The 25,228-nt window shown below is 50.7% G+C and overlaps 9 protein-coding genes across 9 annotated transcripts; 3 read left to right on the top strand and 6 right to left on the bottom strand.

The window, feature by feature from the left end:
- Nucleotides 1-1,156: 1,156 nt before the first annotated feature.
- Nucleotides 1,157-2,623, top strand: CTRU02_214283 (uncharacterized protein; the record flags this gene model as incomplete). Its single annotated transcript, XM_036734119.1, has 1 exon — nt 1,157-2,623. The coding sequence occupies one exon, from the start codon at nt 1,157-1,159 to the stop codon at nt 2,621-2,623; it is 1,467 nt and encodes a 488-aa protein (XP_036574164.1).
- A 530-nt stretch (nt 2,624-3,153) lies between these two features.
- On the bottom strand, nt 3,154-5,242 carry CTRU02_214282 (alternative sulfate transporter; the record flags this gene model as incomplete). The annotated part of the gene is made up of 12 exons (XM_036734120.1): nt 3,154-3,425; nt 3,490-3,574; nt 3,636-3,699; nt 3,771-3,958; nt 4,013-4,213; nt 4,266-4,317; nt 4,381-4,524; nt 4,583-4,654; nt 4,712-4,791; nt 4,832-4,934; nt 4,990-5,058; nt 5,124-5,242. 12 exons carry the CDS (start codon nt 5,240-5,242, stop codon nt 3,154-3,156), a joined length of 1,449 nt encoding a protein of 482 aa, XP_036574165.1.
- Nucleotides 5,243-6,352: 1,110 nt separating this feature from the next.
- CTRU02_214281 (Alpha-ketoglutarate-dependent sulfonate dioxygenase 7) lies at nt 6,353-7,306 on the top strand (the record flags this gene model as incomplete). Its single annotated transcript, XM_036729591.2, has 1 exon — nt 6,353-7,306. One exon carries the CDS (start codon nt 6,353-6,355, stop codon nt 7,304-7,306), a length of 954 nt encoding a protein of 317 aa, XP_036578762.2.
- Nucleotides 7,307-8,210: 904 nt separating this feature from the next.
- On the bottom strand, nt 8,211-9,489 carry CTRU02_214280 (uncharacterized protein; the record flags this gene model as incomplete). The annotated part of the gene is made up of 5 exons (XM_036729590.1): nt 8,211-8,330; nt 8,383-8,668; nt 8,726-9,125; nt 9,148-9,241; nt 9,301-9,489. 5 exons carry the CDS (start codon nt 9,487-9,489, stop codon nt 8,211-8,213), a joined length of 1,089 nt encoding a protein of 362 aa, XP_036578761.1.
- Nucleotides 9,490-11,908: 2,419 nt separating this feature from the next.
- Nucleotides 11,909-13,622, top strand: CTRU02_214279 (Trichodiene oxygenase 3; the record flags this gene model as incomplete). The annotated part of the gene is made up of 4 exons (XM_036729589.1): nt 11,909-12,155; nt 12,211-12,927; nt 12,966-13,398; nt 13,457-13,622. The coding sequence occupies 4 exons, from the start codon at nt 11,909-11,911 to the stop codon at nt 13,620-13,622; spliced, it is 1,563 nt and encodes a 520-aa protein (XP_036578760.1).
- A 682-nt stretch (nt 13,623-14,304) lies between these two features.
- CTRU02_214278 (beta-lactamase domain protein) lies at nt 14,305-15,312 on the bottom strand (the record flags this gene model as incomplete). The annotated part of the gene is made up of 1 exon (XM_036729588.1): nt 14,305-15,312. One exon carries the CDS (start codon nt 15,310-15,312, stop codon nt 14,305-14,307), a length of 1,008 nt encoding a protein of 335 aa, XP_036578759.1.
- Nucleotides 15,313-17,491: 2,179 nt separating this feature from the next.
- On the bottom strand, nt 17,492-18,971 carry CTRU02_214277 (major facilitator superfamily transporter; the record flags this gene model as incomplete). The annotated part of the gene is made up of 4 exons (XM_036729587.2): nt 17,492-17,790; nt 17,855-18,339; nt 18,390-18,474; nt 18,524-18,971. The coding sequence occupies 4 exons, from the start codon at nt 18,969-18,971 to the stop codon at nt 17,492-17,494; spliced, it is 1,317 nt and encodes a 438-aa protein (XP_036578758.2).
- Nucleotides 18,972-19,557: 586 nt separating this feature from the next.
- CTRU02_214276 (aldo keto reductase) lies at nt 19,558-20,610 on the bottom strand (the record flags this gene model as incomplete). The annotated part of the gene is made up of 4 exons (XM_036729586.1): nt 19,558-20,301; nt 20,357-20,414; nt 20,468-20,478; nt 20,536-20,610. The coding sequence occupies 4 exons, from the start codon at nt 20,608-20,610 to the stop codon at nt 19,558-19,560; spliced, it is 888 nt and encodes a 295-aa protein (XP_036578757.1).
- A 476-nt stretch (nt 20,611-21,086) lies between these two features.
- CTRU02_214275 (translation factor pelota) lies at nt 21,087-22,369 on the bottom strand (the record flags this gene model as incomplete). Its single annotated transcript, XM_036729585.1, has 2 exons — nt 21,087-22,202; nt 22,289-22,369. 2 exons carry the CDS (start codon nt 22,367-22,369, stop codon nt 21,087-21,089), a joined length of 1,197 nt encoding a protein of 398 aa, XP_036578756.1.
- Nucleotides 22,370-25,228: the final 2,859 nt, after the last annotated feature.

Here is a 25,228-nt window from a genome sequence, read left to right as displayed (position 1 = left end):
AGGGGGGGGGGGGGGATAAAAGGCACAGCAGATGGGGCCTAGTCATTGCGTGGTTGATGCTGGTCAGATTAAAGTTTTGGGGCCAAGAAGGCAATGCAGCCACCGGCATCTAACCCGGTTGATTGGGGCTACAGAGGGACAAGAGATGAGCAGGTTCAGGCGCCAAGACCCAGTGAGGAGCACGCCCAGGGTGCTGCTATGCCACACAGCCACTTTTGCCTACTACCAGCCTATACTATAACAACCAAAACACCCCTACTACGTAGCAGAGGCACTGCTATTTGTACCCGCTGAGCCAAGACTTAGGCAGTAGATAAGGCGGTATAGTTCAGGGGGGAAGGCAACTGTAGGCGGGCTGCTCCGTGCTCATCCAATATAATCACCATCACCACTACCACCACCAGTGGGCATCATCTGCTGTCGTCTTCTCTTTTCGTCTTGGCTATTTGCCAAGATTCTCCATTCCATAACCGCGTACCAGGCTTGGCAGATATATAGTCGCGGCGTCCTATCAACTTCCAAGAAACACCCAAGACTTTCTGTCCAAGACTCGTCCCAAGGTCCCAAGACTCTTCCCCAATAAGACCAACACGTGGGGGATGTGTGACTGAATTGCTTGTTCGAGTTTGGCGCCGCTGTTTTACCGTGGCTTGGACGGGCGTACCGACACCATGGGACCGGCACATCAATTTGCCCATATTTTTTTTTTTCTTTCTCTCTCTCTCTCTCTCTGATTCCTTGTTTAACATGTTTCTCCGGCCGATACCCCGTGCCATCCAGTCAATCATCATCATGAAGAATACTGCTGACAAATTTCTCCGTTGCCTATCTCGCCTAGAAAATTCCCACCAAAATAGCCTGCCGTTGTGTCATGGTTGGTCTCTTGGCGCACTAAATTCAGGACTCCTCATCTTGCGTACCGCTGATTCTTCATTGGCAGGGCTTTTCTTTTTTCTTTCCCCTCCCCCATACTTTGCATGCCCTGGCTCTGGCTGTACAACAGTGGGGAAAGGTTTAGGATAGCCTGGAACCTCTCAGAACAATTCTATTTTCTTTCTCCTCCCAAGAGGACTTTGGCCTGCCTGTCATCCTGTGTGCCTTTTTATCTTTATTTTATTTTTTTTAATTTCCAAATTTCCAACCCGCTTCCCTCCACATGCCGTCATCCTTGTCACTCTCAATGTCTGACCTGGCAGAGGCACTGTCGACATCCTCCCCTGGTTCTTCCGCAACTCTACGTGGGCGCCCGACCAATACTGCGTCGCCCGCGGCCTCCATTTGGAAGCATCTCCCAGAGGCTGGATTCCGGCAGCATGTCGTCGAGCTGGAGAAACTGACAAATGCCGTGCCTGTGGATGCTCAGACTTTCCCTCTGCCTCGGCATGATGCGGCAGCGGAGGCCGTTGAAAAATCCGATGGTCTGGTAGCGGACTTGGGCGGCCCAAACTCCGACACAAAAAACTGCCAACCCCGCCAACTCTCGCTGGCCAACGAGCAACGCCTGGCTGATGATATCGCCTATCTCATTGCTGTCGGTGAAGGGGCGCAGTCTGTTGCCGCTGCTACTGTCCAAGAAGGTCGTAATCTCCAAGATGGAAAAGATGGAAAAGGAATGAAAATCACCGTTGCATCCGTTGATGCGATCGAACCCAGCTCACAAGCGTTTCTACGATCCATTTTTCAGAAATTGTCTGCCGAGCCAAGCCCGAAAACCTTATTGCAGGATCTTGTGGACGAGGTCACTCGACATCACCACATTCGTCTACTCAACCGTCTTCGGTCGTGCAAGTGGAAGAAGCCAGTCTACCTCTCCCGCACCCACAAGAAACCCCTGTATGCCGACTTTGCCAACCTCGTCCATCGCGCCCAGTTCTTGTATACCAGGAGAGAGGCGAATACACGTGCCCAGCTCGAACAACAGCTTTTGGCTCTTGCTGCACTTCTTGAGGCCTTTGAGACGGCAACCGATGATGACCATGAAAAGCTAGTAGGGATTGTCCGCTCTAGCTACAATGTATGCACTTCGCCCCTCGTCGCAGACTATCTCGGGCGCCTGCAGGGGGTCAGGGCAACAACTCAAATTCAGGCGTGCCTAAAAACCTTGCGCCAGCTCGAAAAGATCGCTGCATACCACCGCATCTGTCTAACTCTAACAAGGCTATCCCAATCTCATGCCAAGATTTTCGCTAGCGTCGAGCTCCTCTTTCTGCCTCCATACGAGGCGGTGCCTCTCACCACCGTCGCCTACCAACCGTGGGCGAAGGCGACTCACGTGCACGCAGAGGTTATACTCAGCGTCCATCATGATCTCGAATTCCATCGATCACAACCTGAAGAGCACCCTTGGCACAAGCCGAGGTGCCTTGGCGCCTCCAAGTACTTTTGCTATCTCTGCTTCCTCTTCATTCGACACCACGGGGCTTACTTCGCGGCTAACACGCACGGGGCCTGCTATGACCAGTGGACAGTACCGGACCTCGCCGAATATCCTGAGACATTAGCCAGCCGTTATAGTGAGGTATTACGCGCCATGGACGCCGACGTTCAAAATCAGACACGCGCCGCGGTGTGGAGGCCAGAGCCCATGACGAGCCGGGAAAATCTGATTGAGACGACAGAATGAACATGACAAGAAACCTGGGGGGGGGGGGGGGGGGGGGGGGTTTTCCATTGTGTATTGCATAGATCCGACTCACGACTCAAAAATCGAACGTGGCTTAGCTATAGCTACGCTCTCATGTGGCTGTTGCTCTCATTTTTCTGATTACTGTACTCAACAAGTCAAGCCCAACCGCGCGGACGTAGATCCTCCTATCTTTGCGCCCGTTCGACGGGTGTACATGATTCAGGTTTCATCCGGGGACTTTTCGCCTCTGAATGCTACCCCCCGGTTGCAGATTGACAGGCACAAGGTAGCCCATGGAGCCATCATAAATTTCATATAGACTAAATCAAGCGGATGCTGATCTAATTATTCCTCTCCATGATTGCCATGTGCAGTGCCTCCATGGCCACCCAAGCCCTTTTTTTTTTTTTTTTTCACTCCATAATTCTTCATTTTTGTCATGAGGCCGTCTATGCTGAATAACATTACTCATCATCGATTTCAGTTCTGCATTTTGCAGCCCCCCACCATCTTCATCATTTTATTACTTAGTACTGGTAAGAAAGCCCCGTGCGGCTGAGCCTGCGCTTGTTCAAAATATAATACTGCACGTTGGCCCAAATACCACAGGCCACCGCGGCAGTCACGAGGCCCGTGATCACGGTCCAGCCCTGGCGGTACTTCGGCGCATCTTCCTCGCGGAACAGCTGTTTACCCACAATGCCAGAGCAGTTGGCTGCCATAATAAGCATGGCCATGGTGATTGATCTCTCACCGGCCGACTTGGCGTTCATCGAAACCCAGGCGCCGTTGACGGGGTCTAATTAAGCTGTGTCAGTTGCGTGACCTCTTGGTGTCGTACTGTTTGGAGAAAATGAACTTACGCCAAGGGAACGAAAACGCCGTCGAAAGAGTCAGCATTGTGAACCTCCTCGTGCGGTCAGAGTCAATTAACAGCATGTTGCCAAGCTATAGGTTTTGTCAACAATTTAATTCAGCCAAGCCTCGACAGGTGATGTTGTCTACTCACGTTGAAGCCCCAGAAAATGAAGAGTCCCAGGAACACCCATGGGCCCCGCACCTTTGTCTTGTCGCTGTCACACAACAAAGTCAGTTTCGTTTGTTTTGATTCGTTCAGCTTGGCATGGCACACAACAGCACTTACGCGATCCAACCCCAGAACAAGTTGACGGGGATGAGAATCCATGCGCCGATGGAGACCATTGCGTTGGACTGCAGTCTGTCGTAACCCATAGATGCGACCAGCGACGGAGCGTAAGAGCTGAGAGTTGATGACGGCGAAAGAGCGGCAATGGTGAAGATGATGTGGGGGATGAGTCTCCAGTTGGTCAACTATTTCGGGTGAGCGCGGTTCACGCAAAACACAACACAGTTTCCAAGACTTACTGCTCCTTTTAGCTCTGGCCAGCTGACAGAACGCTTAGGGTGAGCCTTTGAAGGGTCGTCGAGCATGACTCTCTTGTAGAGGATTTCGGCCTCGCGCTCCGTGAAGTAGCGCTTACCAACCATGGACACGGGGTTGTTGACTTGGTTGGGAAAGAAAATGAGGAAGCAGATACCGACGAGTACAGTAAAGATACCCTCGAGCTTTTTTTGACGTCAGCAACTGTTTGACTGTAAAACACGGTATCTCTCCTACCAAGAAAAGCCATTGCCATCCAGCAAGGTTGGCAATACCTCTCATGTGCAAACTGAGGGCGTTGGTCAGTTGGAGTTCCGTAACTGATAGTGATCTCACCAATTGAGAAACTCACATTCCATAGGCAATCAGTCCGGAGCAGGCGGCGGCAAGCATGTTTCCGATGAAGAACCACGAGAACCTCTTGCTGGTCTCCTCCTTTTTGTACCAGCGGGTCATGGTGTACAGCGCGGCGGGAATGAAGCCGGCTTCGCAAAGTCTGGCGATAACGTTAGCTTTGGCTTTTTTTCCGAAAGTCTCCAAAGCTTGATGCATACCCAAGAAGCAATCTGGTAACCATAAAAGGGCCAAGACCCTTCTGGAAGGCTTGAAAGGTTGCGACCAACCCCCTAAGTGGCTTAGTTAGCGTTGTTGGCTTTGAGTTGCCAAGGCTCGGAACAGCCTACCATGCAACGATCTGTCCACCAATCCAAAGAGTCGGACCAACTCGATACAAGATAAGATTGCTGGGAATCTTGAAGTTTGTTAATTGCGATCCCTTTTTTTGAGTTTGCACGACAACTGACCTCGAGGATAACAATGCCTGCAGACAACAATTGCTGGCCGACGTTGAACTGGTTCTGCGAGATTCCGACGTCCCTCAGGAAGTAATCCGTCAAAGCATTGCCACTGTTCCTTCTGTCAGATACACTCCTTGTATTGTTATCATTTTGTGACTTCGTACATGTTTCCACGGTCGAGTTGTAAGGCGAAGAAGGCGAGGATCAAGAGGGGCATGATAAGGAAATCGACCCTGTAGAGAAATGGGTCAGTAATTGTCACTCGACGCCAGATATATCGACCATTGAGTAAACTTACTTTCGAACCAAACGCTGCTCCTCTTCTGGCGACCAGTCAATTTCGGGGTGGTCAACATCGCTCTGGCTATCAGGGCTCTCGGCCACTATCTTGGTGTGCTTCTCATCTACGGTTGCCATTTTGAAGCAAGCCTGTTGATCTTGCGACTGAGGCAATTGAATAAACAGTGACGGAAGTAGCCTTCAGGAACTCTGACGATCTCTTTTTTTTTCCTCCTCAGTAACATAACCTGGCATACAATGCTATTTAAGAAAAGGCTACCATGTTAAAGACTTGCATACTGCCCCTCTTGCCTTGCCTTACGGTTCCGCGTTCCACTCCGCGTTCCACATCGCTTGGAGCCATCAAAACCCTCTATTTCCTCTCTACTAGGACGAAACAATCCATAGTTACGGTATTTCCGTGGGGAACTGACTTGGATACCACGCGTCGGGTAGCCATTTTGACAATTTTGGGACAAGTCTTGCTTCGGCCAACTCCAGAATTGGACCACCCAGCACGGCCCACTCCTGTTGATGCCATCGGAAGAAGCGCGCACGCCATCGATCACCACCTCTTACATGCACAATCCGCACCCATAACATGCACGACGGCTTACCTAACCATCTGATGCAATCGGTACTCGGGATGGCGAATGGACCTAAGTCCAATGGAAGTGCTCAATTCCTCAATAGATGCCGACTGTTCTGGTGCGCTACCCGTCAGTTTGAGCCGGCATCGGTCACAGTCCGAACGGCTTTGCGGTGACTGATAGCTGCCGATTTGCTTTCAAAGCTATTAGCTGATCTTTACTAGTCAGATCTATCTTTTGGACATGGGTCTTCGAAGGTATGCTGTGGAAGAGAGTGGGAGGACGCGACAGGTGCCCAAATCCATATCAATACCCATCACTGCTCTTGGAAACAAAGAAAACTTCAAAAACTCCTGTTGCATGTTGGATTTTTTCAGAGAATGATTTTTCTCGGTCCTTAAGACGGGATTACCCGCCTTTAAGCAGATTCGGATTCAACCTTCGCGTCATCGTCCACAAATGAGATGTTTATCCGAAAGCTCTCATATGCAGTCATGATCGCGCAATGCCTAATATGGCAGTTTGAGGTACTATGTACTTCTCAGGATGACTGCAGTGAGAATGTACTGATAAGACTGAACATAAGAAGAGTGTCTTCGAACGACATTAGTGAGCGATTTTGTGATCGATCTGGCCGGACTGTGCGACACATCTCACCATGGCAAACTTGGAATCCAGAAAACACATTTCTCCTGATTCGGGATTTCCCATTACTCTCCATCCCCATTTCCACCCTAGAATAAAGGACCATGTGCCTCCGGAGCCTATCAGACAGCAAGTATTCCCAGACAAGGACCGCGCTACCTTTGCGGATCCGGAGAAGAAAGCCCTTTTCGCCGTTGCCAAACGGATCGATTTGACCGAGTCAATCGGCACGGTTCTGGAAAACGTACAGCTATCGCAGCTCAGCCCTCAGCAGTTGGATGAACTCGCTCTTCTCGTGACTGAGCGCGGAGTCGTCTTCTTCCGAGATCAGGACCTAACGACAGATGGCCAGGTGAAGCTATTCGAGCATTACGGCACGCTAGATCGCCATCCAGCTCAGAAGGATGTCAGGCATGTCGTAATCAAAGGCAGTCGTGAAGATCATCGTGAAATTCTCACTTACACACCTTGGCCATCTGACGACTTCCATGCCGATACGTCGTTCGAAGTCAATCCTCCATCGTATTCCTTGCTCCGTATGGAAGAGCACCCCGAGGTGGGAGGCGATACTGCATGGGTTTCCCAGTATGGGCTCTATGATGCGCTCAGCGACGCCATGAAGAAGTTCGTCGATGGGTTGCATGCAGTTCACACCTCGAGGTTGCAATACGATACAATCTTGGATCTCTGGGGCGTCGGTCCAAACCGACCCCCTATCGACTCACACCACCCTGCCGTGAGAACGCATCCGGTTTCAGGACTCAAGGCATTGAACGTGAATCCCGGGTTTGTGACTGCTTTTGCCGAATTGAAGAAATATGAATCCGACAAACTGCTTGATTTCTTCGCTTATCACATTCACTCAGCTGACGATCATGCCGTCCGATGGAAGTGGCAGGTAGGCTCCGTTGCCATGTGGGATAATAGGTTCGTTCTAAGCTCGTGTGCTCCAAGGATAGTTTGTTGAACTTCTACTTAGATGCACACTTCATCGTGTTATTCCCGGCACATATGACGCTCCGCGAAGAGGTATTCGAACAACTGTCTTCGGAGAAAAACGTAAGTAATTTTCTCACAGTAAAAGGAAACAGTCCCATGGAAGCATTATTAACTGTGTTGACCACTTGTAAAGCGTACTATGATCCTGCTAGCGAAAGTAGGAACGAAAGAGAGAAGAGACTCAAAAGAGAGTTACACGAGAAAGATCAACATCTAGAGGACACGAAAGAGCCAGTAGCCGATACTCCAGCATGATCGAACGACGCAAGGACACCTTCGTTTTTATTTCATTGTTCATACTTCGTTTCTTGGGCGCCCCGAACCAGTAAGATGTGTGAGTTCGGTGATTCGAATCCAACAGCTTTCGCGAAGTTGTGGCGCGTGATAGCCTAAGTCAAGTACATGTGGAACCAGTGAACATAGGAGTAGAACAAAGCCGATAGAATAGTGTACCGATTCTGTCTAACAAATGCAAAACACAACACCATTCTGCTTCTAGAGGTATCTTCTTCATTCATACGCTTAATCTTTGCTCCTCGTACACCGGAGAACCAGCTCTCCGGTTCGTTGTAGAGCTTCTCAGATGTCAAGGGAGACAAGCAGATTCCACGTAAACAGGTCTACAAGAATTTAACTGCAGCCACATGCACATTTGTTGTATTAAAAAGATCCGGATTATCCATATCGTTCATCACAGTCTCTTCCAACCCAGAAGAGCTATTGCAAAGCCAAGGCTTCTCGCGTTGAGCAACCCTATTGAGGCATATCCGTTTCTATGGGTATCTTTCCGTCTTTCATTCATATATTTCGCCGCCGATTCCCAATAATACGCTTTTGTTCGAGAAAGACCTCGATAAGCATGTCCATAGGACTTATTCCCTAGTGACCTTCCAGTTGGTATGGACTTTAATCGCCGACTCCGGTTGCTCTCTCGTCAGCTTCCGTTCGGACCCGCCGTCATTGCTAACCGTCTCATGACCATCTTGCTCGTTCTGCAAGACGTTAGCATATACATGTCTAAAGCATCGCTTAGAAGTAACTCACCAACTCAATCCAAGCGGTGTATTGACCAGGCTTGGGTGGGACCTTGAGTTGATTTCCCGATCCCTTGAACCCGCTCTGACTGTTGGAGTTTCCGAGGGAGGAGGATTTATACTTCGCTCTCCATCTTAGGTAGAATGGTCGAAGCATTGGAATATTGATACAAAGACCCGCAAGCATCAACTCCACGGTGCAGAGCATAAAAGTCGTTAGGGAGGTACCGGTAAGGTTCCCGGTCAAGTCGATGACAAAGATCTGCCAGAAGCGAACAATGCCGATTACACAGCAGCTTCATATATGTCAGCAACGTGATGGTGAGATAGATGGCGAGAAGGTTACTACTTACGCAAGACCGAGCGCAAAACACGCGATGACGGCAACTTTCTCCGTCTTTCGCATCTGCAACTGCCACACTGTCCAGATAGGCAAGATGACAATGAAAAGGTCAGTCACGACGTTTGTCATGATAATGCATTTCAAGACCAGAATCTGGTCCATGCAATGGCCAATACGCATCACAGTCCATTGTTGCGAAATCGGATTGCATAGGAAGATGAAGATGAAAGTGAAAACCAAAGCCCAGATGACGACGATGCCTGCGACGACATAGATCCACTTGCTGAGTTGCAGGGCGAAGGCTCTATAGTAGAACCAGAGCTGACTGAGTTTCAAAGTCGCGAGCGCCCAGAGATAGACCAATGTGAAGGCAAACGTCACCTTCAAGATATACTGCAAGTTGTTGACCACTATGAGACGATTTCCACTTACATTCGGGGTACACTTCGGAGCTTGGGTCGAAATCGTAACCAACTCCAGTTGTAAACACAGCAACGCTCAAACCTATTGTGCTACAAGACAGTAACTGTCAAAATAGTTAGAAATGCTGTATGAATATGAGGTCGAGGTATTGTGGTGACATACACAAGCAACCACTGCGAGAATGTCGTCTCCGCCTATTCCTACTCCACGGAATCGTCCCCATAGCCGAGCAAAGACTACTGTAGCAAAAATGACCCATAGGAACGAAATAGCAATCAGTGAGTTCTGGGCGCCTTTCGTCATCGGGACATACTGAAGCGGCGGTGCCACCACCTCTGCTGGCGCAGCCATGATGGGAGAATTCGATTTCTGTTTCGGTTTTAACGAGTAGAATAACGAAGAGAAGAAGACGGCCGAAGAATTAAGAACACCATATATTTCTGGGGAATCAAGACATAACTAGTGGGAAAATGCTGAATGGGACCTTGCCCTTGGCACGCCCCAGCAGTTAAAGTTGTCATATTCCGGAGGTCGTGCGCAATGAATCCCATATTCTACGGAGCACGCGCATTCATGGTGATCCGTGTTAGGCAAAGGAGAAGCAAATCCTACCCAGTATAGCCCAGGTGAGGACCCGGCATTCTGTTTGACGGCGCCGACATCTCTCTGGACCCGGTTTGCGGTGCGCAGCTTAACCTACCCGGGCATTTTTACGGGCCTCTCGTGTAAGAAAGCATAGGGGCTTGACTCGCGGAAACCCATCCACGGTCATAGAGTCCGAAATGTGATTTGAAAAGAATGCTGGTCAGAACAAGGGGGATCCGCTTGTCGACATTATCTCAAAGATGATGGGCTTCTTAACAGTCTGTGGGGTTTGGATTTGATTCACTCATGGTTACATTGTTTCGCATTTACTTCGGCAGTCTTTCGATGGTCGTGTTTGAATTGTCATTCCGCCGCCATTGTGACGACAGATATTAATGGCTATTGACTTTGCACAGCTGAAGCGTTTAGTGTTATCCAAGATATATATCACATGAAGATCATCCGAATTAACTGTAGTATGGCACAAGTGGATGATCTGCACGGATCAAGCTTTAAAATATAACCGCTCTATCCTTCTCGGAAGTGTTGGCTAGAAAATGACAGTCTCGCATGCTTACTTGTAGGAAAAGAGTCCTGGATCCTTGGTCTTGGTTGTGATAGTGGACCTTTAGCTTTTTCCAAGCCCCACGGCACCAGTTCCCGGCGTGCCCCCCGGTGGCCGTTGGAAATTGGCGCGGCCGGTTCCCGGGGTGCGCCGAGTCAATCAAACCAGGGCCAACCCTACTTTAGGCAGAAACAGTGGAGTAGTCTGTCCAAGAGCTTCCCAATTGGACAGTGACAGGATGACATTTGATGACATCGCCGATCATACCCGTAACTGGCATATCAAAGCAGGCTTCTGATGTTTGACAGGTCCGAGCTGATGAACTCGTCAATGACGGGCGTTCTGTCATTCGGGACCTATCTTCGGGACCTAACTGCTAGCTGAGCCCGAGCGCTGGTAGCGCGTGTGTTGAAAGATTCAGGGTTCTAAATATCCAACAGCATCAGTTTGAAAGGAAGTCGACATGTGACTTGCTTCGTTCGGAAACGATCCAGCTCAGAGCATAACGTTTCGGGTATGGCATGGTACATCATGAGACCTATCAAGTCATATGATGAAGATTATAATCTGTGACAAAGTCTAATTTCTAGTCTTGAGCACCAGTGACATTCATCATGGCTTAAATGATAGTTTTTTGTGCTACTCTTGTGAAAAAGAAGCCATACCTTTTCGTTGAAGCTGATCGAGCCACTGATTGAATCACCTCGAGATCGTGGGTATTTTGCGTGGAACTCGGCTCGGGTCAACGGGACTGATGCTCCGACCCCAATCTCTTCTCTTATTGCGTTGGTAAAGGGCAGCAAAACTATCCTCCCCTCGCCCAGAAAGCTGGTGAGTGTCATTGAAGTGGACTCCTTGTGGAGTTGTCTCCATTCCAAGGCCCCGGTCCGTTCCATTCAAATCGCCCAAGACCACCTGAAGATCTGTGAACGATTCGTCTTAGCGTTGTTTGCGTTGCATTAAGATAGTTGTAGTGCTGTGTATTTGCATCACAGGCGGTGTGGAATCGCCCAAATGGTTTCATCGACGTGACTGACATCTTACCCTCTGATGATATCGTATCTCGGATATGTAGATATATGTCCCCAAAAAAGCGATTGGGATCTTTTGCTTGGAGGATCCCTCACAGCGAGCCCCTCGTAGTGACCCCTGGCCGTCGTTTGCCGAGTAGCTATGCATCAGACTGTCCTTGTGGGTAAAGAGGTTACATCCTACAGACGTACTTCGGTGGCATATCCTTTACCTGAAATTCTTCAGCAGACTACTCGCCGCATGTTGTGGATCGCCCCCGCAGCGTCTACACGCTAGCAACACTAGTTTTCCATCCAACGTCCCCCTTTCTCAGGGGCAGTCGTGGTCGCGTCCTAATCCCCTCGATGCGACGGGGTTCGGGGCTGTGATGGCAGCTCGTTCGGCCACTCAGCTCGTGTGTTTTATGAATGACCCGAATAAGTGTGGATCTTGTGATAAGTGGGATGCGGTTCTTGGGTATGATTTTTTGACGGTAATGTGCAGTATATAGGTCTCACATAAACATGTGCGATGCTTCGCATCGCTGAAAAGATCGCCCTCCTTTATCCCTCCCAGTGTGCATATTCCGCTTAGCAGTTCGTGCTCAACATGGCTGCAAACACTATCGTGGACGGCCTCAAGGCTGTCCTGAGCCCGAGCGCCATCGTCTATTTCCTTGGCCTCTGGGTCTTCTACTACATCCTGGTCGCCCTGTACAACATCTCCCCGTTCCATCCTCTGGCCCGCTTCCCTGGGCCCAAGATTGCGGCTGCGACTTACCTGTATGAGGCATACTATGACTGGTGGCTACTTGGAAGATATGGCAAGGTCATCGCACGGATGCACGAGCAATACGGTAAGTCTGGGTATGACTAGTCAGAGCACGGTTCATTTCTGACAAGTCTCCCCAGGACCCATTGTAAGAATCAACCCCGACGAGCTTCACTGCTCTGATCCCTCCTTTACGGATGAGATCTATGCTGGACCGGGTCGCATCCGTGACAAATGGCAGCACCAGCTGAACACCGGCGGTGCCGGTCCCGTATCTGTCACCGGCTTCTCCACCGTTCCTCACGAGCTTCACCGCATGCGCAAGGGCGCTCTTTCCAAATTCTTCTCGCGTCAGCAGATGCTCAAACTTGAGGGAGAGGTACAGGAGTTCGCCGAGCTTGCCGTTGACAAGATGCTCCGTTCGGCCGGCAAGGAGCCCTTCGATGTCAAGGAGGCTTTCAACTGCTTTACCGCTGATATCATGTCCCAATATGCCTTCGGTGAGCCCATGGGCTTCATTGCTCAGGAGGGCTGGGAGCCCAACTTCGCAACATGGGTCAAGTCTTTCTTCAAGAGCGCCTACATGATGAGACACAATGCCCTCGGCAGGAAGATGGCGCAGGTACTCCCCATGATGGCCGATTACATGGGTGAGGATATCAAGGCTGTAATGAGACAAATGAACGTTGTGATTCCGGGATACATCCAGGCGGCTCTGAACAACCCTGAGAACGGAAGAGTCTTTGCCGACCTCATGGAATCCAAGACAATGCCTGAATCTGAAAAGTCCATGTACCGCCTTTCTGGCGAGGGCTTCAACTTCTTGCTTGCGGGTACCGAGACCACTGCTGTGAGTTGTAATTGTCTTCTGGCCTTGGACCATGTTTACTAACCGTGATACAGGCCACCCTTACCGTCATCACTTACTACCTTCTTGCCCAGCCCAAGACGTACGCACGTCTGATGGAGGACTTGCAGGGCCTCAACCCCTCGAACCTCAAGTGGACCGAGCTTGAGCAGAAGCCCTTCCTGTGGGCCGTTATCCATGAATCCCTGCGCATGATGCCTGGTGTCTCACACCGTTCGGCCAGAATTGCTCGTGAGGAGGACTTGGTGTACAAGACCCGCGACGGCAAGAAGGAGTGGGTCATTCCCAGGGGCACTCCCATTGGCATGACCTCCATGATCAACCACTGGGACAAGGAGCTGTTCCCTGACCCTGACGAGTTCATCCCCGAGCGTTGGTTGGTGAATGGCCAGCCCAACTACAAGCTCCAGAAGTATCTGATTGCCTTCGGCAAGGGCAGCCGTTCGTGCATTGGCGAAAAGTAAGTCATGTTTGCCCTGCTAGTTTTCATTCGAGTTGGTACTGACATTTTCTGGTAGCCTGGCGTACTGCGAAGTTTATCTGATGGCGGCTATGATGGCTCTGCGTGTCATTCCCAGAGCGCAGCTGTATGATACAACTGTGGAGGACATCTCCTATGACCATGACTTGATTGTTGTCCAGACCAAGAAGGGTTCTATCTCTGTAAAGATTCAGATCAAATAGGCTGAGACAGACGTCTTGAGAAGCACAATCACGCACTTTGTACTGCAAAAGCAGCACATATCTGGGCATTAATCGTCACCAAGCGTTTAACCTATTTGTCACTGTGACAATAAGTTTCAGTACGTCAGTGAAATTAAACATCCTTGTCGATTCCTCTGATGAGGCTACACTGGGTAAACCATTGTTACGGACTACTGTGTTAAACATCTGCCTTGTGTCAGGGGTTGTCAGTTCGGCTAGCTTCGGACCCTCCATAGCAGCTTGGTTTGCAGTCTTGAATCTTAGTTATTCAAGTGGACACTACCTACAAATAAGATGCTACTTGTAGGTTGCAGTAGGTTGCAGTAGCTTGAATGCAGGTACAACTCTAAGTTGCTATAAACGGCTTACGTAGCTGATAGCTTACAATTGAATCAGTCCGCAAGTCACGGTTGAGTTTAGCCCCATCGCTCATCTTGCAAGATGAAAATGATACGTCTCACGTATCAACAAATCAAAGCATGACAACAGTTTGTTTCCCGTCAATTCTACTTATAGCGTATGTGCATTTTGGTAGTAACATATGTACAGCGAATTATTTCCTAGCATACAAGGTTTTCCAGGGACTGAATGACACAATAATACCACATCGATGACTTCAATTATGCTCAAGGTGAAATCCTTGAATCAGTTCGACGAGGGTCTAAACATCCAAGAACATTCCTTGTCTGGCAGCAAGAACATTGGTGCAGAGCGCGTTGATTCGCATGTAGTTCTCAAACTCTTGAACACCGATAATAAAAGGGTTAGGAGTCTCAGGGGCCTGGTGCGCGAGCACGTCGGCGTGGTACAGAGAGTGGTCAGCGATCTGGTGGTTCGAAATGAGCGTGTCAACACCCTTCGCTCTGGCGACATCGGCAAAGTGGTTCTGGGAAACAATCTTCTGCTCTCTCTCGACCTTGGTACGGGGGATTCCGGTGCCTCCGTTCATGCCAGCGATGTGAGGCACGCCCTTGTCAAAGACGGGGAAGATGAGAGACACAGTTCCGGGGGTGTGGCCAGGGGTAAGAACGGCGGTGGTAGTAACATTTCCGAAAGTCAGCTCTTGGTTGTCGGTGATAACCTGGTCCTTGGACGGCGGTGTGGGAGAAGAGGTGATGTTGGCCATGCTCGTCCACGCGGCATCAGCAGCCCAGAGTGTGGTGTTGTAGGTGTCCTTCAGGTGCTTAGCGCCGCCATAGTGGTCGACGTGCTCATGGGTAATGATGCAATGCTTGATGTCAGAGCCCTTGTAACCGAACTTCTCAAGTCCAGGGATGAGAATTGCATCAATCTCTTCAGGGTTGTCGAGGGCGTCGATGAGCACAAGTCCGTCGCCAGTGTCGTAAGCCCAAGCGGACACGAAGGCGTGGCCAACGAAGATGAGGCGGTCAAAAGGAGTGAACGGGTCGACAAATCCCGCGGGGAACTGGAAGAGAGGAGGGTACACCTGCTGAGTGATGCAGAAGTCCTGGTAGTACTGGTAGATGGAGAAGGAGGTCTTGGCCAGGTCGGCCGCTGCGTTCAGGTATTTGGTGACGTTTTCCGTCTGTTCATTAGGGAAAGTGGTCTTGTTGAAGAATTGATCCAGAGTGGCAATCTGCGCATTGGCGGCCGCAGAGAAGAGTGTAAGGCCGCTCACAAGCAGACCACGAGGGTTGCGGACGTACATATCGGATACGGTTAGGAAGCCTGATTTGAAGTGATGATACAGAAAGAATGAATGGCTGAAACGAACGTTCAAGGTCTGCTGATGGCTTTGTAAGTGAAGGTTTCGTTTATTGAAAGTCTGGCAATGGGATGTGATAAAGTTTTATACTGTCGGTGATACTGCCTGCAGGCATATGAATCGTTTGGGTGCACACTCGTCACAACCCAATAAGTCAAACTGATATCCATATGGATCGGCTTCGTTTCTTCCCCTCTTGCAGGCCAACCCCGGCTTGGAACCTTGTCCCCAGATCAGGACTTCACGAGACGGGTGTTCATACGTATCCCATAACGTAGGTCCCATGAGCCATGAGTCAAGGGTTCTACAGCCAGAAAACAGATGCAGCTTCATGCTAGCAAATGTTCCCAACATGATGTTTCTGGGATTCATCTTTGTTCTTCCTTATTATCCAATACAGCAATTGAGACTCTTTGCAAGCAGTGACCGCGTGTACACGGGTTTCAAAAGACCACGTCGAACTCCTGTCACCACTGTCAAACATGGGACGACTTGTGAAAAGTCTATCGCCGGCGGACAAAGACTACCCCGGCTGTTTGTGAGTTCGGACTGTGCCCGATCTCGTACACTTATCCTAGCCATTGGTAAGGATCTTCTTTCGTCCCTGACTGACTAATGAATGTATGCTAGTAGAACCTGTCTCGAGGGGAAATCAACGACAGAATGATTCACGATGAGGCCATACAACAACCGCGCGCTACATGACGCGGCACCTGGGTCCCCTTGGGTCAGATTAACGAGACACTAGGAGCCTCCATCCATAATGAAAGCCAAGACCACAAGTTATGATGTCGCTCCTCCGGACATCCCCGAAGCATCCCCTCCATCGACGGGTGGTTCCGAATTATGACCATTTGTCTCCAACTTGGCATCATAGAGAACGATGGCGGTGCCCTACTTCACACAACAGATTCATCCACTGCAATGTTCATCCCCCCACGCTAGTATTCATCAGGTCGGATACCGCCATCACGAAACCCCCGCTGACAAGGATTAGCAATATATGGTTTACCAATTCCCTAGTAACGACAAGCATTGCTAGGATTCGTTAGATGTTGAAGTTACCTTGATTTAGTTAGTAGGCTACGATATTAAGCATGAGTGGTGACCCACATTTCTGGGCTTTAATCGGATGGATGTATTTGTTGCTCGGAGCTGCCACTCCTTAAAGACGAGACGGATGCAAACCGAATCCGAGCTGGCTCTTCTCATCACTAAGCTCCACGCGTAAAAACGCAAACACGCAGCACAAAACCACTACAATTTTCAAACCCAGGGTTTCATTCAACCCACACGCCGCGTCATCATAGGTACTATCTGTTCCACGGTTGAGATTTTTTAAATTCTTGCCAAGACAAAAGACCCGCCCGCGGTAGTACTACGATGGGCATAGTGTAGTGGGATATAACACGCGTAGAGGACTGTAAGCTGGTGCGTTTTATTTTACACTCGGCGAGGTCCTCCACTACGGAGCACATACAGAGAAACCTGGAGGTAAGTTTCGCCGGATAGTTGCTTGTTCAGTCACCTCCCGCGTAGAGTCTTCATCCGGAAATGGCAGGTTTCCACGACGGTATACCCTTGATGAGCGGTTGTCCCCTCCACTGCCATTCCACTAGTAATATAGAGTTACCGACAATGAGCGACATGGCTCTGAATCAATGCATGACTAGCTCAACCGTTACACTCGAACCAGTGTTAAGATCAAATAAGCTCAGGGACAATATGACACCCAGGGTTCCCCACACTCATCAGTATAGCCTGCAATATATTTGCGAAAGCATGTCGCTTACTGTACATTCTTATTGGCCCAGGACCATATCAAACAGGTGATGGGTCGTTCTGCTGCTGTATTTCTCTCTCTCTGCCGATACTCCGCGTCTTTTCTCTCCATCCTGGCCCCCACCTCCTGACAGCAAGCAACACTGGGACAGAAACGAAGCACACAAACCCATAGAAGGTGAATGTCCAGCCAGTCCCAAACTCGTCGACGAGCAGCTGCACCACAGCAACCCCAGCAGCAGCGGCAATAGACCGGACCAAGTTCATCGCCACACTTGCAACACCGGGCTCGCGAGGGTGCAGTTCCAGGTAGAGCGTAAGACACGTCTGTCCAACATCGTCAGCGTCTTGGTCCCCCCCCCTTACAAGATCCCAATCCCATTAAACTCACATTACAGATGCCCGTCGCGGCCAAGCAGCAGAGGAACTGCGTTACCATGACGAAACCCAAGTTCATCTTGTACTGGATCGCCCAGCCGTAAAACACCGTCGACGTGATGACCAGGGGAAACAGATACCATATTGTCCGGAGACGCGCCTGCTCGATCGGGAAGTTTTCAAAGTTGCGTCCTTCAAAGTCGCTAATCGAGAGACGGTGGGCTATGGCGACCATGGCATAGTCGTGATCGATGACCTTTCCTAATTTCTTTCTTCAGATACGACTAGACTTTTACGTTCACGGAGGGGGAAAAAAAAAACATACCGACCCCGTAGGCGGATAAAAAGACGGCCAAACCATATGGGACATAACATAGCCCAGCTTGAAGCCCGTTGAGCTTGTACTTCTCCATTGCATGGTGAGCAAGAGAGTCCTGGATACACGTGAAGCTAAGATGGATCAACGCGCTCCCGCCGAGTAGCAACGCATCCAGTCGGCGGAATATAATCTTTAACCCCCTAAATGGGTTTCTGAATGAGTGTTCCGACGATGCTGGCGTCTCCTGGACTGGGGTGTCGTCGAGTGGTCTGTCGATAGGGACCAATGCAGACGACACCGGCCAGCTGACTTTACCCTCGACGCCCCTCCCATCGTTGACGACGTTCGGGCAGGTTTCTGGGAGGAACACAAAGAGACAAACACCACACACAGCTCCGAAGCTGAGAAGGAGCCAGAAAGCCTGGTGCCAGCCGACTGTGTCCCCCATGATGCCACCAGCGAAGGGGCTTATTACGGGCCCAAGGTTGACTCTGATACAACAGTCAGCAGAACTCGGTTAACACCGTTTGAGGAGATTTACCCAGTCAACATGGCACCCATGTACCTACCTCTCCTGTGAGCCGGGGAAATATCAGTGACGACCAAGGCGCCCAGTGCCAAAAGACCTGTTGTTGTCAGCACCATTTCAACTCTCCAGGCCGTAGAGACTCTTACAAGACGTTCCGGCACTCTGTACCATGCGAAAGACGAGCAGTTCAAAGTACGACCGTTGCAACGCCAGTCCGATACACGAGGCGCAAAACGTAAACAGAGAAAGGAGATAAATCGGCCGTCGGCCGAGGTGGTCGGCAATGTTGCTTAGCAAGGCGGGGACGATACCCTGGACGAGGAGGTACGAGGTGATTGTGATGTTGATGTACTCGATGGACACGTGCAGCTCTTCAGACAAGGTGTCGATGATGGGGATGTAGATGAAGACGCTGAGCGGGGGCACGAAGGCCGCCATGGCCACCAGGAAGACGATGCATTTCCTCTGTCCGTCCGAGAAGCCTGTATACTGAGGTTCTCTACGCTCGTCGCTCGAGGACGATGATGGACTGACGACGACTTCCACGCACCCTTCGCTGATGCTCGGCCGAGGTGACGAACTGGGCCCCTTCATCTTTTGACCGGAAAACGGGGGAAAGAATTTCGATGCAGAAGCGAAGTTCTGTCAGAGCGAGGAAGCCGCTGATAATGGAGGTTTCCCTAGCAGTGGCTTTTCATGTTGAGATGTCTTGGCTTTGTGAGCGCTGGCGTCTTCTCCTCTCCCCCGTGTTGAGGATAGATGACTGATGACTGGTGAACGCCATTGCCGGCAAGCCATCTTTCTTATCTCAACTATATAGATCCGATGACTGGTGTCAAAGTCGAGTTGGCCTTCTTTTGGTCTACATTGCAAAGGGTGAGACCAAATCACCTTTTTTTTTTTTTTTCCTTTCTCCTCCATTTCAAGGAAATTAGGTTGATATGGGGATGCCATCGCCGCACGTGCTCAAGCTGATGGCTTCATTAACACCGAACCGTTGAATTTGGCGTTCAAAAAAAATAGAAACATGGCCTCGGTTGTTTCAAGTGCAAGAGTATCCTGGTCTGATATTAAATTAAATCGTATTTCTTATCTATCTGCTGCTCTATCGGTGTTGTTCCATAGGTAGAGTCCCGCCGAGACAATCCGTGACAACGTGAGACACGCCATCTATCGCATCTCAACCGCTCTTGGGTCCGTCCAGCGGGCTGACGGTCGGGTCCCAACAGACTGGGGCGTACTCATCGGTCTCGAGAGACTTCATGTCATCGTCGGACAACTGGAAGTCGTAGATCTCGGTATTGGCGCGGATTCGGGCAGGAGTAACACTCTTGGGCAGGGGAATGTATCCCTTCTGAAGACTCCAGCGCAGAAGAATCTGAGCCTCGGACTTGCCGTGCTTATCAGCCAGGGCCTTGAGGTTCTTCTCGCCCCATCTCTCTCCTCGAACGAGGGGGCTGTAGGCCTCAATGGCGACGTTGCGCTTCTGCAACCACTGAACGATATCGTTTCTGGCACACCAAGGGTGGATTTCATATTGCGCGACGTCAATGGCGCCACCCTTGCCGGGACCACCACGCTCGGCCTCGAGCTCCTTGATGTGCGTCTCAAGCTCGTCGAGATGGTGCACGCCGTAGTTGCTGACACCGATGGAGCGCACCTTACCGGCCTCCTTAGCCTCAACGAGGGCTTTCCAGGCGCCCTTGCGACCCTCGGAACCGCCGTAGGGGCAGTGAAGGAGCATGAGATCGATGTACTCAAGACCGGTCTCCTTCAGAGTCGCCTCGACTTGGTCCTTGGCGCCGTCATAGTGGATGTAGCGGACCTTGGAAGTGAAGAAGATGTCGGACCGGGGGATGTCCTTTGCTTGGCGGATGGCGCTTCCGCAACCGGCCTCGTTCTTGTACGAGGCGGCCGAGTCGATCTGATTGAGGTCAGATAGGCAAACGGGGATGTGTGTACTCGGCGGTTGATCTTACATGGCGATACCCGACCTTCAGAGCCTCAGTGACCACTTCCTCGGCCTGCTCAGGGGGACTGCATCGGTGTTGGTATTGAGACAGTTACATAGTGTTCTCGGAGATACTTACGTCTTCCAGAGCTACCCTGATTGTCAGTAATCAAGCCACAATAATCGCGCAAGGGGAGTGAAACATACGCCGTATCCCAGTACGGGGATTTCATAGCCGCTGGTAAGCTTCTGCTTCGACTGGAAAGTGAGCGATGCCGCCATTTTGTTGGTTTATAGATTTGTGATCACGGGGGGTGTCGTGACAACAGTTGTGGTTCCAAAGGAGGGGGTTTGAGTAAGCTCTGGAGCAATTGGGACGTGTTCGCAGTCCAAACAGATGTTCTGTCATTAGTCATAGGGACTAAGAAGGGAAGGATCCATTGTGTTGCGGCTTTGGCCTCATTTGCTGCAGGTTCGGTGTTGCTGTGCCGAGCTCATTGCGCGACCTGTCCGCAGGGCCTCATAAATCGCGTTTCAGTGGCTTTGGGGGCATGTTTACGTCATACGAGGGGGAGGGGCAATAGGCCATTCCAGGCATTTACCCCGCCATTTGCCCCGCCATCACCGTTAAAAAAAAAGAAAGAGAAAAAAAAAGAGTCACTAAATATGGCGAACATTGGCGCTATGCAGTTTTGCTGCGCCCAATATTATTATTTGCATCGTTAAGGTCGTGGAATTTCTTTTGGGTGATCATTCGTTCATATAATCGTCTCTTCTCCCGCATCACCGCCTGTTGCTGCACCATCTTCGTCCTCGTCGTCCAGGTCGTGGATGGGATATGAAAGGATGGCAGCAACACTACCCAACATGTCGAGTCGTTGACCGCTCTCGTGGTCGCTGCTGAGAATTCTGACCTCACCACCATCTGCCTTGACCTTGTCAACCATGGCCACATACTTTTTCCTTGTCGGAATGTCGGAGCTGCGGAAGAGGGAGTTGTTCATAATGAGGACACCACCACCCGGGCCGATGGCACCCTCGTTAACAGCCTTGGCGACTGATGATGCTCCGTACCATGCGCGCCCGTCTTCTAGTCGCAATCTGTCAAAGAACTGGTCCATCAACTTTGTTTCTTTGGTAAACTTGAAATCCTTCAATTTGGTGCCCATCTCGGGGCTCTTGAGCACTTCGTTGAGACTGTGAACGTGACCCGAGTTTGTGTGGATGACGGTGGCCTCCCTGGCAATCGCCGACAGCTTCTTGTCCGACTTGTCGCGTCCCTCGTCCGCAATGTACTTTTTAAAGTCGGCGGCGATGAATCCTGGGCTAGCGAGCAGTAGCGGTCTGGGCTGGTCGAAGTTGACAGTTCGGAGAAGGGCGGTGAGTGTCTTGTCAAAGAAGCGCTTCATGCCCTGTGACGTCTCGGAGGCGGCGCTTCGCTTCTTGGGGATGATGCTTTCGATGCGTTGCTTGACAACGGTACGGAACTGGCTGATTAGACAGATGTTGGCGATACCCTCCTGCATGACGACGGCAGCCATGGCGCCATCCTTGTCATCGGACAGACTCTCGGACAATGTCTCTTTTGCAACCGAGTCCCAGCCCTCGGGCTTGCTTATTGTGAAGGGGCGCGAGATCTCGAGGTCGAGGGTGTGGTGTTGACCGAGACTGACGTAGGCGTTTTCGGACTTGACAATTCCACTGACTTGGAGTTGGCCGACAATAGGGTCGAAGAAGGTGCTCTTGACCTGAATAGCCAGGACGGTGTGCACTCGCTCAGAAACGGTACTGCCGGTTTTCGTCTCTTGGACGACCTTTCTCACGGCATGAGCCATGACAAGGTCGCCGGGGCTAATGAGGTTGTAGGCGTGCCACTATTTATTTTTGCCATCACAGGTTAGATGAGAGTCACGATCGCGATGGGTGGGCGCAGCAGGTAGAGAGAAATCAGGCAACTGACCATGTCCTCAGAGTCTTCGGGCAGCAAGGTAACGGCATCTTCGCCAATGTCCTGCGACGACTTCGTTGGAACGAGCTTCATCTTGGACGGTGTTGAGGGATTCTCGTCCGGTTTGGTCGCAAATCTGGCGTGGTGAAATGGTATGTTGGACTTTTTGAAAATATCTCGACGCAGATTGGCAGATCAGCGCAGGGCACTCGGACTAGGGGGAAAGTATGACGCTGCTGAGTGGTACGTGCATCCGGCAATGACTGGACTCTAGTCTCGAAGAGCCTAGCTCATTCGTGGTACGGAGTGATGAAATCAGGTGTGTTGTTATCGTTATCTCCGATTGCTTATCTCATCGTGGCTCGCAGTAGGGCGACGGATAAGACACAGCAGCAATGCCCTTTTACCACTTACCCACCCCCTTCTTTTCTCACTGCACGACCTAATTATTCCCCTCACTGCAGCAGCACCGGGCCATGGGGAAAGGCGTGTGTGCCTGGGAAATAAAATTGAAGCTTCACTGGTGTGCAGTAGTGCACTGCTTACATGACCCTACAGCGTGGCTGTGTGGCTATAGCCACGCGAGGAACCGCCAGGGGGAAAGGGGTCTTCCCTTTGGGGGTCGTGTTTCTCATCCGCTAGTGTACCTACAAAGTGTACATAAGGCAATCCCAGTGATCTGGGAAAGCAAGTGAGACCTTTTTTGGTAAACAAGGTTATCGCAGCGACACAATGCGAAACGAATGTTTATCGCCTTACAGAATCGGCAGAGCTGAAGGCAGATGGGTGAAAACTATACAGGGAAGATACTCATCTGAAGTAGACGGTGTCGCCTTGCGCCTTTCAGCCACGCAACACCTTAATTTACCTCCCCGCCGAATACACGAGCTGTGTGCCACATAATGTAAAAACCCTTTGAGAGTTCATTCGAATGGATCAGTCAAGTGATTAGTTGTCATTGAATGCCCGTTGCCCGGCTTGAGCTTGGGACATGGTCGGGCGAGAAGCAAAGCGACGTCATGGGGGTCTGGTTATGCCCAGCCACGTCCTATGCGCATTTTCTCCTCTGCTTCATGCTGGAACGGCCCAAACAAGTAAAAATACTGCGTTGCGACCATGAGCGATGGGCCAGGTGTGGCTATGATGATGGGGGAAGACAAGGGGGTTCAAGGGGGGGCAGGACGAAATGGATGGAGACGTTACCTCATCAATTCATCATCTCCCGCTACAACTTTCATTTCAATCACCAAGTAGTTGGTTGGTTGAATCGGATTCCAAGGGTCTCACAATTCCGGTGCCTGGCTGCAAAAGACTAATCAGAGTTGGAACGTTTAGTCGCCGGGCCGAGTTTACTGACATTTTAGGGGGTGAGCTGCCAACCACTACCAAGCCCCTACCAAAGGGCTAAAGAGCAGTAGCACACGTAAAAAAAAGAGAGTGGTGACGATCGTCCAGTGTCAAGCGCGAAGCCGTTCCAGCTGGTGTCAGTGCAGTCATGTATCGTCTTGGGTTTCGCCTTCCGCTCCCACTCTTTACATCTGAAGCCGGCTGCATTCGGTAAACCACATCTCCTGCCATTTTCTCCTCTCCTCTCGATATTTTTCCACCTCACTCATATTCTCTCTCTCCAAATCAACATCTTCACCGATTCCCACTTTACAACCTCCTGATTTTAAACCCTTGCGAGCGGCATTAATCCTGACCTGTTCCACCACTTACCATAGGAGGAGAAAAGGGGACCTTTTGTCACAATCCGCGCGGCTCGACGACTGGACCGATTAATCCAACAAATCATCCCTATACCAGATTAATATTATTTTCTTCTTCGTCCTCGTGGCTATTACTACCTCGGCTCTCTCTTTTTGCCTTTGGCTCTAGCTTCAGCTCTAACTCTCCGCCCTTCCGCTGCCGGGTTAAAAAAAAAGAAAAGATAGAAACAAAAGCGTTTCTGCTCCCCACAGTCTGTGGCCTGCGAAAGGACCCCATCCCGGCCACCTGCAAGGAAGCTTTGCGGATCAGGCCGCACATCTGCACTGTCGCATTTGCATACGGGTTACGGACTATAGAGTGCCTACCCGTTGTGTATCAGTAGGCACTGCTTACATTGACCTCGCTGTCCCCGTTCTGGTGTAACGGGTGGTCCAAGTAGGTAAGCTGCTCATGGAGTTTTCGCTGGTGGCTCGCTCGTTTCCCTTCTCTTTTTTTTGGGGTTATTTTGATTTCACTCACCCCTAGTGCATATTCTCGCATGCATCGCAGCGGTGCCTTGCCTAATCCCGGAATACGCGGACTGGGGACTAGAGCAAATTCGATCCCGCGTACTCCGTATTAGCCTCTAAATTCCACGCGCTGCTTCCACTCTTTTGCCCAGGCCCAGACCCAGACCCTGACCCCCTTGATCAATTCCCAACCACCACCAAAAAATTACCACACCTTCATACATTCCGTGCCCGACTAACACGCCGACCGCCAGATCATCCCCTTGACCGGTGGCTTTCTCTGGTCCGCGCGGCTGTCCGAGGAGGTCCGCTTCTTCTCGTTTCCATTCTTTTCCCATCGTATCGGACGCGACGGAAACGAGGAGAACGACCTACCAGCGAGACCTCGGCACTCCTAACCCGCTTGCTTTGTCTCGGCCATCAACAACTCTCCGTTGCGTTGCAATTCATACCACCCGCCGCCGACTCTACCGTGAAATACCTTCGTGACACTCGGGTCTCTCGGATCCATCGTATTACATTTTGGCGTGGAGGTCCTCTCCATTACCACCAGCCAGCACAGCTCATTCGACCATCCGAGCCACTGGACCTTCTCAGCTTACCGCGCTTACCTCGCTCACCTCGCTCACGCGCGCCACTATTCATCTCCATCTCAAAGCACTTACCCGACCGACCAACCTGACTGCCCGGCTTTACGCGCGGCTTTCCCCTCGTTCATTTTGCGCATGATGGG

The sequence above is a fragment of the Colletotrichum truncatum genome (genome assembly GCF_014235925.2).
Source record: "Colletotrichum truncatum strain CMES1059 chromosome Unknown Contig_0010, whole genome shotgun sequence".
NCBI lineage: Eukaryota > Fungi > Ascomycota > Sordariomycetes > Glomerellales > Glomerellaceae > Colletotrichum > Colletotrichum truncatum.
This window is presented reverse-complemented; position numbering and strand designations above follow the sequence as displayed.